At 33.2% G+C, this 12041-nt stretch overlaps 2 protein-coding genes across 4 annotated transcripts in view; both read left to right on the forward strand.

Moving 5' to 3' along the window:
• Positions 1 to 12041, forward strand: part of LOC111053314 (potassium voltage-gated channel protein Shaw) — a 240237-nt gene that overhangs the window by 19838 nt on the left and 208358 nt on the right. The window lies entirely within an intron of this gene.
• Positions 1 to 12041, forward strand: part of LOC120349867 (piggyBac transposable element-derived protein 4-like) — a 38038-nt gene that overhangs the window by 19805 nt on the left and 6192 nt on the right. The window contains exon 2 of the mRNA XM_039421131.1: positions 7113 to 7217. Coding sequence (XP_039277065.1) covers positions 7113 to 7217 — 105 coding nt within the window. The remainder of the gene's footprint in view (positions 1 to 7112; positions 7218 to 12041) is intronic.

Here is a 12041-nt window from a genome sequence, read left to right on the forward strand (position 1 = left end):
AGTTTACATCAATATAGTGGGTTGATTGGATAATTTATAATTTATTTTTACAAAGAAGCACTGATTGGAAGAGAAAAATTAAGGATACCCCTTCTACTATTTCTCTCCCAAATTTAGATAACATTTTAAAAGTCCGAAATAGGGTTATGATAATTACTTCATTCATGCTTAAACGTCATCTTAGGTGGAAGGGTAGAAATGTGAAAGAGTGGTGAAGTTTGTGAATTTAAATTAGTGAACATGAAGACATCATACGAGAAATTGAAATTGAAATTATATTCACTCTTCTTTTTAGAAAGTAGCCTACAAACAATATATATATATATATATATATATATATATAATATATATATATATAATATATATATATATATACAAAGCTTGAAGAAGGTTCCTCACATGGGCAAAGCCTGTGTGCGAGAACAAGTTCTCTACAATTCCATGTACTAAACAGTGATAGATATGACAAAGATAGAACACAATTGAAGAACAAAACAACTTCAATCAATAATAAGCACTAAACCATAACATATTACCGAAACAAAAGAAAAAGAGCGATAATAATTATCAATTATAATATATATTACTTACAGACGAGAAATTATAATTAATGATGTTCAATTATTTGTAATTTATTCAAGTAATATTACAATTTGTTATCAATCTCTTTGAAAATGTTTTTTTTATTATTGAGAACAGATACATGCCAACAACTACTGTTCTCATTTATTCTACTTTCCCCATAAATTTTATAGTTAACGGCCTATTCTATTTTGATTTAAAATTATAAAAATTACTATATTTATCAGTAGGAATAACCTCACCCTAGATTATTCCTAACTATTTCTTGCAATAAGGATAGGAAGGGGATGTTTGTTCTTTATGATGGAGGTCTGATAAGTTCGGACCCCTAACTTTCCTGTTGTAACAGGCCAAATCTCATTTTGGCACACAATACAGGGGCATGAAAATGTGCCGTTTCCCTGCCCCTCCGCCACCCTGGCCTTCCCGCTGCCCGTCCAGGAACATCCGATTGCTATGCTTCCTCTCAATCATATATTATTCAATCCGAGTCAGAAAAACGGGCAAGCCGATCCAATTGGCTGATTCTACAGTCGGGCTGCGCTGAGCTGCGATTGCTCTCCTAGCAGCTTTAATGCTTCAAATGGAAAGCAGCTATTTGACCAGCATGATGGAAATTCATTGGGACTTAGTTCGGCTTTTAATGGAGGCTTGAAAGCACCACCTATCGAACGCGGACAACTTTTTCAGCACGGGATCAACAACACATGATTGAGTAAAACATGTCTCTCATGAATATCGTGTGAGTCTCACGATGAGGAATTTATTAATTACGATCATCCATGTGAGTTTCACATGCATGGGAATACTGTACTTCGCGAGTTAATCTTCAAAAACGATGGAGCAGTTATAGTGAGATTCACGTTATAAAATCAGTTGAAATAATAGGACCACAGGGTTGTCAAGTTTCAGATTTCCACCGCCTTCCATAGTTTGTATTGAATAAGTTGAAACTTGGCCCTCCATCCGAAGAAATATCAGCGTTGTTATTTTTTGTGTAAAATTGTGACTTTCTAAAATTTCTAACTTAATCACATAATTGTATGTTGAATTATCATCCCCATTTTCTAATAGTGATAAAAAGGTTTTAGGGTTAATAGGAAAATCAATTTCTTTATGAAATTGAGAAGATTGCGGAAACATATTATCATTTTGAATATTAGATAGTTCCTAATATTTGTTCCTAAGTACACTACCTGATATTTTGCATTAGATCAAAAGAGATACTGTGAAGGGTGAATAGACACAACAAGTTTTGATTATCAATAATTGTTCAGAACCTTCCAAAAACATGTAGGCTATTACTGGATAATAGGATTAGTTGACTTAAAACTCATATAATTATGATATTAATTTCGTTCTTTGTTAATAATTAGGCCTACCAATTATAATAATTATTTGTGGAGAATATAGTATATTTCGCACCTAGGGCCGAAAATGAGACTTTTCCGGCTCGAAATCGGTTTTCAAGTCCGAGGCCGTAGGCCGAGGACTAGAAAAGATTGAGAGCCGGAAAAACATTTTTGCCCGTGTTGCGAACGCTATTTTTCGCCACACCAAAAAAAACTTCCCAATATATAAGAAATTGGAGAGTAAATAAAATTCAAACAGCGTATTTTGATAGTTTGAATCTTGGTTATGACAACTTTCACTGTCAATTAATTTCAATATTACTAATTAATAATTTACAATAGTGACAATATTTTTATACTATTAATATTTCGAATAATTGTTTGAATTTTTATAGCTCACGCTTTGCGTCTGGTGCAATATCTCATGGATAGATGGATGAATAGTATTTTCATTACTATTTTGAAATAATGTGTTTAAAAAATTAATATAATTGCATATTTCACAGTTTTGTCTCAGAATATATCTAAAAAATTGATTGAAATTTAAATTACGGTAACTAATATAAAAAATGGCTAATAAAAGTCGAAATTCATCGACAAAAAAAATGTCATTGACCGAGGTCCGAACCTAGATCATGTTTGTAATTTACTGAGCTTTGAGTTCTGATGTATCACGCATTTACGCTCTCGGCCATTGGGTATTGTTGATCGTAGAGGCCTGTAAGTCAGGTAATGTATGTAGGCTACTATAATATAGGTAGAGTATAGCGGCATCTTGAAGCCGGTTTGCCGGCATTTTCACAACAAAATATTGCTCTGAAAATAGTTAAATCATAGAAAAACATTCGAAGATTCAATCTTGAGTGGGCCTAATGTTTTCTCTATATGGTTTGATATTGAAGAAAAATTATCTAAAAGTTTTAATAATGAATTACGGAAAAATTACTAGGTATTTTTCAGTCAAGGCTGAGTTTCACCAGTAGGCGTACCTTAAACTTTAGATCTCTGCTGTATTTTCCTATTATTATTGTTGATTGTATTGCATTAAGAAGTGGAATTCGTTAATAAAAAAGAAACAATTATTACTCTACCTCACTTTTAAATATTGATACAATTATTGTACTTTGATTTCAAATTCGATTCTTCACTTTTAAATACTTGCGATACGTACCTTTCTGACAATCGACAATGCAGCCAACATTATATTGTTGAGGCTATGGAGATATCATCGTATTCTATTGTTTGATATCAAAAACACAATAATAAATATTAAATTATGAAACAGTAATTTATAAAATATATTATAGACATGATACCGCGATTCACGATACATAATTATATAGATTATTACAGTCATTATGAGATTATCTCTCTATGATTTTTGTGAGATCGGACACGATCAGCTGTTATTAAAGGTCATTTTACAGCCCTAGGGCCGTAAAGTTTTACCGGCCTGGTCGGAAAACAATCACTTTCGGCCTCCATATGACGCACGTAAACCAGCTCATTACATCCAAGTGTGGCGAAAATATATTTTCTTATTATTAAATCATGGATTCTCATCTTGAGCTTATTATATTTCTTTATAGTGAACAAACGATTTGGAAACGTGGATGGGCTAGAAAATAGAGCTATAGGCTGTATCTAATGACTTAAAAGGATAGAAGAAACCAATTATTTCAATCAGGTGTCGACTTTATAACGTGATCTCACTATTGGAGAGTTTGCACCAACAACAATGATATATATGATGAATATTAATGTTTTCTATTTGAAAAGTTGCGAAGTTCAGTAATAACTGCCAAAGCTTAAAGTGTGAACTTCATGAATAAATGAGCTTCAAGGTTCATGATTTGTATAACATCGAACGCCCATCATCATCCTTTCTAATAATTCTCACGAAAAAGCCTGATATGTGAGCATCATTCTCTGCTCAATCAGCTCAGATTAAAAAGCTGAAACAAACAAGTTCTTTCCAGGCTACCTCTGTCCATTCTTTTCACAAGTTTAGGATTACGTTCTCCACAAATTCGAAATAGCAGTTGCAAAAGGTGTCTAGTGGTCGATCATTATTCCCTCATAAAATTTAGAATAACGAGCTGTTACCACATTCGTGAGTACATTAACATCCAGGATACCGGTTCCAAACCGGTAGAGAAAACGAGGGAAAAGAAAGGTGTTTTCACACATTCCCCTTGAAGTTCGTTTGCTTTTCACATTTTTCATTCTATTGACATAGCACGGTTGAACGAAGAATAAACTTTCTGCTTCCAGAAATTTGATTACCGCAATCCTGCCACTTCTCTCATTCATAAAAAATTAAGATTCACCATTTTCGGGAGAGAAATAGGAATTGCAAGTGAAGAATGAGGAAAACAAGGCTCTCACTATGATTCTGCCAGAGTGAGAAGAGATCAACCTGACATTTTAAGACAGACAGTTTCCTTCCATGATTCAGATATTCTCTTTCATAAACTTGAATGTGTATATTTTTATCGTGAAGTCTAATCTCTCTTAATAGTAAAACAATCAATGGCAGAGATTGTCATCATAAGAGAGATTCATCATAAGTAGTCAAAACCAGTTAGCAGTTATTCTCTTCATCATTTGAAATAAAAATTAGAAATCCCTTGCTTTCTTCCCTATCTGGTTTTGTAGTAACCTATATAACTTCATTTTTCTCATCCCTCATCTGTAAGAAGTATCTTTTTTTCTATATTTTTCTCATCCCTCATCTGGCATCACATCGTATTGCTTCACGGAATGAAAAATGCATAGTGACAGTGGAAGGAAAGATTAATGGAGTTCAAGCTCCATGTATTCGACTGTGTCATGATTCTCAGGTAGTACTCTATAAATTGCATGAGACATGGAATTAGATTTTCTATCTTTAACTTTCTATTGTATTTTGAATCAGCCTTCACATTATCACTTGTGTTTTGTTTCTTAGAGAAGATAGAGATGAATTGTTACATACGAAAGACAATGGGAAAATTCTTCCAATCCAGATTGATGAACTCGTAAATTCATGGTTGTGGCTTGTGAAGAAAATTAAAAATATAAATGAACTTTTGAATGTTGAACATTGTGAATTCTTAGCGCAGAACTGTCATAGAAATCGGAATCGTTGAATAAGTTGGGGTCTATCGGTATAGCATTGATCCACTGACGAATAACTCGCTATAAGAACTGGAAATGGCATGATGGCAGCCATAGCATACCTTGATCAGAGATAGAGTGTCAGATGCCATTTCAGTATGGAATTGGCTCAAAGTTTCTAGACATCATTTTCTATTGATACTCGGAAGGAATTCAAGCATTCCAATGGTGCCGACGGCGGATGTATATGTCGAAATGTATAAATATATATAGATTCGGGAAAACTTTACCGAATTCAGACATGGTTCAGTGAGACTCAACAATTCAGCAATGATTGTTTGCAAGCTCATCGCTTAGTTGGAGAAGTTGGCTAAGGATTGCCTGTGATTGCTGGTAGAGAAGCATCTAACATCTACATAAACGTTGAGGAAAGTTGCTTGGAGTTCTGTGTAGTTATCTCTGTGTCTCTACTCTCTATCGATGACAATCAGTATGATATAACCTATCCAGCACTCCTCTCCACTAATCTGATCAAAATGGAGGAATGTATGTTGTAGCTGTGAAATGTATTGGGTAGAAAAGTTTTGTATATCAACTGACATCTACATCCATTGCCTTTTTAGAAACATTATAAATAACGTTTTATTAGGTCTATTTACCAAAAATTTTGAATTGATGTATAATCTATATATAAGAGAGTGTGGGGTTGTGTTTGTTCATTTGTTCGCATCAAAACATGTCAACTTGTGGATTGCATACCGGAAAATCGGGAATGATTTAGATCTCCAAATTTTGTACATAGATTCTAAAAATTTCAATCTCGTGCACCTGGAAGCCCAAATTTCAATTTTCCTTCTAGATTTTTCAGAATAATGTTCGAATTTCATTAATGGTACATAAGATTTCATAAAAAAATCACCAAATCATATGGTCGAAATTATAGAAGGAACATCTGTTTCTATTATTGCTATCTACCTGATACAACTTAACCTCAATAATATTGCTTTGATAATTGATAAATATTTTTAATAATAATAATACTATTTTTATTATGAATATAATAATAGTATCGTTTTGATAATCATTATTTTTTTTTCATTTTCACAAACTCTGTACCGTATAATAGTATGATGAATGTGAAACAGCTGCATCAAAGAAAATATCTCAAAAACATATGTTTGGAAAAAATCTGGTGTGGCGCACTCACACAACTTTCCTTGCCGTTATGAAAATTGATCACCTGACACTAGTATTCAATAATTCAAAGGTAGAGAATAACATTCTGAATAGAAAATGAATCATTAATTTTTATATGAATGTTGCTCAATCACAATAACGAGACAAAGTGCTATGAACAAATAATGTTAACATGAATAAAGTGCTATCTCTTGTAATGTTTCCCTGTAACAATATTAATATCATGATTATTGGCTGGGATCTAAAACTACGTTGACTGATGTGCCCAGATTAATACCAGGTTGCATCTTCTGTATTATTGCCATTTGCCATCTGAATGTTTTGCTACGTAATAATAGTTTCAGGTTATCTGAATAATTTTCCAGTTTAATTTGTCAGAGAAGAAAACTTTTCAACAAAAGTATCTCAGATCCTTATATTTCCATTCCTTACTCCCACATATCCTTCACCATTCACAACGAATCAACCGACCATGAGTTCATGATGCGATGTTACTCAATCGTTATAATAATATAATACTACTACTACTACTACTACTAATAATTATAATAATAATAATAATAATAATAATATATTTCTTATAAACAAATATTTGCCTGGGTGCCTCAAGGAACAAGATCTAACTGATGTAGAAGGCAGTGATGCTCGAAACTGTATCAATGGTTAGGGCATTCTTAACCTAGCAGCAGAATAATTCATCAAAGTCTTGTCATAGACCGATTTTGATGAAAAACTCACTTAGTAATGTGATGAAAAATGAAAATAATAATAATATTTCAATCGTTATATTATTATGAATGGAAGTTCATTGAGCGTTACCTAGAGGATACAGAATATCTTTCTAAGGTAATTGAATCATCTCTTTTAAACTGATATTCGTAGAGTCTTATTCAATTCCACGTGGTGCGTGTAAATGGCTCTCAGATGAAGAGTCTAATCACTTGTGACTACGTGACTGGCAACTTGCACGAGCACATGCTACCCTTGGTAATTTTCTTATTTGATCTTTATGTGAATCTCGGTAGTTCCCAATCTTTTAATATGAAAGGAAAAGAAAATCCGTGGTAATTCTATTCCCGAGGGAAAACTTGAGCTCCGCATTTCGGTCTCTTGCAGGGAAAAGCTTCTTTCGAAAAACGAGAAAGATAATAACGGTGGCTCTGCAGCCGCAAGAGTATTATCACATCCTAAGTCTGCGTTTAGGATCTGATCCTGATGGAAAATACGGCCAGAATAAGGGAACCTCTGCATTGGCTATGCCAGCTATTTGACTTGGAATGAATACATTTTCTTTTAAGAGAGAACTGTACTTTACATGTATGAGTTACTTAGTTTCAAGCTGTGAGATTTGAATAAATTAGCAATGTTCTTGAGGAAACAAGGGAAATTTTACGTCTCAACGTTCAACTTCATGAAAGCATTCTGTTTATATTTTGTTTACAAACAAATCGCAACTGACAATGCAGGAATTTTCAGATTAAATCCACATTATAAGGCAAAAATATTAGAACTTCGCTGTCATGTTTTTGCAACTTGCTCAGTCATAATAGATAATAATAGCCTCATAAAGTATGATATGCATCACTATGATATTTTCAATATAGTGTGTTGAATAATTATATAATTTCACGGTTATAAGAGATGATTGTATTGTATACTAGCAGTTAACCCATGCGTTGCTGTGAGGAAAATTTTGTGTTGTTAAATGCAATTTCCAGGAAATGTAAGAAAATTGCATAATTATTTATTATTTTGACGAAATTACGAGGATTATCTTCATCAGAGTTGAAAACTTAAAAAAAATGTTTGATTGGGTTCCAAACCGCAACCTTTTTAGTCAAGAGTGCTTGTTACCGACAAAGTTTTGAAATCACATAAAGTAAGCTATGTTTGGTTGGTATGTAAACTTTAAATCACAAATTGAATTAATCTGTCTTGATTTTTTAATTAGAACTAATTGATTACTAGCAATGGAACCAAGCCTATGTCCATCCTCGGTAAATTCAGTATCTTCTTGTAAAATTGCAAGTTAATCAGTTCATAATTCCTTTATTATGTTATGGATTATAAGAAATATTGTGAGTGATATTAATTCCATTTGTACAAGCTCTTATCATTAAAATGATTGGGGGAGAAATAAATGAAAATTGTGAACTATTCCTCTCCTGAATTCGGTTGAACAACAAAATGAGGTTGAATGCACTTTCCATCTGGGAAAAGTCTATTAGACAGATTTTAAAGATTGGGTAATAATATAAGGATCAAGACGAATACATCAATTTAACGGTGTATTTGGCAAATAAGAAAACCAATCCTCGACGATTTAATGTACGAGCCAGTTATATTGATTTGTTGAAGATGGCCGATTGACCCACCAATAGTATTAAAAATATCAATTCCACCGTTAAGATAATGTTTGATAGTTCAAGTTATCAGACTTGGGCCAATCAATATAGGCTCTATGTTTCCAATGGTTTCTCAGTTTGGCTCCAAGCCAAAAGGGAGTGAGCTTAAAATAGATACAGCTTGTGCAGTTTATTAGTATCGTAGTTTTATTTTTCATCTAGCATTTTTTTTAGAATTAGAGTGTACATTATGATGATTTATGATTTAACACCTATCCTCTGACCTGCTCCTCATTCCAACCCTCAAGTCCTTTTCATTCCATTATTTTATCTGATACTTCCCAAAATTTAATGAAGATATGCGTCTTTTCCAGGCAAAACGCAGTTTGTTCTGATGAGATTTAATTTTCATTCATTCCACTGTAATACTTGGTATCATCAATTGTATTTAATAGTTTAATAATTGTTTCAAAAATGAGAATCTCATGATATTTTAAAATACAACACTAAAAACATTTATACCACTATCTTCGCCGGTAGATTTAATTACGTGCTTGCCTGAGAATGAGATTAATATTCAACCCAGGCTATGTCCTAAAGCACATGACTCTCATAATATTGTTGAGGTCGCTAGTACACCTCATTTGGTGTGAGGATTAAGACTGGAGGAAATTATAAATTCTACGATCTTGACCCATTGTTGGCTGTTAAAATTGTTGTAAGATATCATGTGCATTTACGTGATATGCTCTCAAAATAATGTGAACTGTTGGATTAGGTTCAAAAGTGAATAATTTGTATCAACCCTGACCTGAATTATTTATCGTATTATGTAAAAATACTTCTTATCTTGTGTGAAGATGCACAACAGGCTCATGCCTGTGTCCCAATATGAGCACAATACTGTTCAAATTAGATAATAAATTGTAAACGAAGCATTTAAATAGACTCATTTCCTAGTCCATTTGTAACAGTAACTATCATGGATATATCAGTAACAAACTTGGAAAACAGATAAATTTCTTCATAATTATGATGAGAGTATGAAAGCTGATGATTCATGAGGTGTATTTAAAAGCATGATTTTTCATAGCAATCGTGCCATTTTCCATTATGTTTTGAGTGTTGATGATGTTACAGTATTTTTGTCATACTTATTCAATTGCAGCTGTTTTCCATGCATTGAATCAATCCGGTAAACAGCTGTTTGCAGAACAAGAAAACATTTGATTTTCATCACAGTATACTATACTGTAAAGAGATCATATGTTTTCTTTACAGTCGAGTATGTTTCCTAGTTCTATGGTTAGTCCTATGTTAATATAATAACTCAAATAATTCAACTACGTTTCGGGCAGAAACACTGCAATTTCAGTCGAGTGTTTTCCGCTTTTCCAAGTACGTTTTCGTAGCTAGACCATAAACTATTGATTGAATTTTAAATAGTTTAAATAGTTAGATAGTTTCCAACCACGTTGAATGAGTTGAGACATTTCAATACGATCAAGCATGATCTAATTTTATATTAAAGAGAAGAGTTGTTTGTTGAAACTTCATATGTTATTATCATCAATAGCGTATCCTCTTCATGTACGCATTATCCTCTTTAAAACAGTTCAGACAAGGCTTATAAGTTCTCCCAAACATTACCGGTATAAGCTCTTGCTTCGCATAATGAGAGTTCAGGTATCAGTTTTCGATTAACTACAAGATGAAGTATGCATAAATTGATAAGTTGATTCTAAGGAATCGCGTTAACATATTCTGAAATTGCAAGTTCAAAGTCTATTCTTGGAATAAAATAAGTTGAAGATTTAAAATCATATCTGTTCTTCGATTGTCATTACAGTATCGGTAAAATTTATTATTGAATTCACCATGGAAAAATACGATATTGGAACGAAATTCGTGGAATAAGAAGTAAAGGCTCAAAGCCACACTCAATGGCTGATTCTCAATAACACAGTCATTTTCTCATTGGTGAAAACTCCGTAGAGCACAATGATTTCAATGGAAGGAAATTGGAGGCGTTTCATGAAGATTTGGCATGTAACAGAATCTTTAATACAATCAATTTATAGAAATCATTGATCATTTTATAAATCCATGTTATTCAACACACAAAAGGTCATGAATATAATCTATCTTTTTCCCATCCTGCATTCAATTATCATCATTATTGATGTGATGCTCATCGTGATTGACAGCATCACTGATGCTGAATGTGTATCCGATACAATGAATGTCCGATGGCGAAATAGCCTATACATACATAAGTAAAAGAATGATTTATGAGTAGAAAAATCAAATTCTGTGTAGAATATAAGCTACAAAAAATACATGAGGAACCAATCATCTGAACCTATTCAATTGCAAATCCTTCTGTCAAAGGAAGCATTTTCTCCTTTTTTCGATAAGATAAAATATAGTAACAAGACCAGTAAGATTTATTATTCATCTATATATATATATATATATATTATATATATATATATATATATATATATATTATATATATATATATAAAAGCGAAATGGCACTCACTCATTGACTGACTGACTGACTCACTCACTCACTCACTCACTCGCAGAACTAAAAATTTACCGGACCAAAAACGTTCAAATTTGGTAGGTATGTTCAGTTGGCCCTTTGGAGGCGCACTAAGAAATCTTTTGTCGATATTTTAACTCTAAGGTTGGTTTTTAAGGGTTTAAAGTTCGTATTTTATCTATACATATATAAAAGCGAAATGGCACTCACTCACTGACTGACTGACTGACTCACTCACTCACTCACTCACTCGCAGAACTAAAAATCTACCGGACCAAATACGTTAAATTTTCAGTTGGCCCTTTGGAGGCGCACTAAGAAATCTTTTGGCGATATTTTAACTCTAAGGGTGGTTTTTGAGGGTTTAAAGTTCGTCTTTTAGCATGTATATTCTTCTTATTCCAATATCTTAAAATTATAATTGAAATGTCCATACCATATGTTATTATAGAACTATAATCTAGAGAGAGTACCTCTTCGAAATAGTTGTTCTGGTAACTAAATTAAAAATTTCGTCAGGTTGGCATTAAGTTGAGTTGACTTTGTTAGGTTGGCACCAAGTTGAAGATTGAAATGCATTTATCCAGGACCTCCTAAATACCAATTTATCCAGTACCTCCTAAATACCTATTAGGAGGTCCTGATTTATCGCGGAGTTGATTGGGTACTGCTACTTCAATCAGAGCTATTCCTGGAAATATTGTATTACTAGCCATCAGGCTCGCTTCGCTCGCCATATCCGTTTAGCCAGACGTTTAGTCTCGACCCCCGACTGGATCGTCCCAACATATGATAAAAATATGACATAACATTTCAAATTTGGTAGGTGTGTTCAGTTGGCCCTTTAGATGCGCAATAAGAACAGATTTGAACAAATTCGGTACAGAGCCCCCTGGCTAGACGGATATGGCGAGCG

This window comes from Nilaparvata lugens, chromosome 1 (assembly GCF_014356525.2).
Source record: "Nilaparvata lugens isolate BPH chromosome 1, ASM1435652v1, whole genome shotgun sequence".
In the NCBI taxonomy this organism is placed as follows: domain Eukaryota; kingdom Metazoa; phylum Arthropoda; class Insecta; order Hemiptera; family Delphacidae; genus Nilaparvata; species Nilaparvata lugens.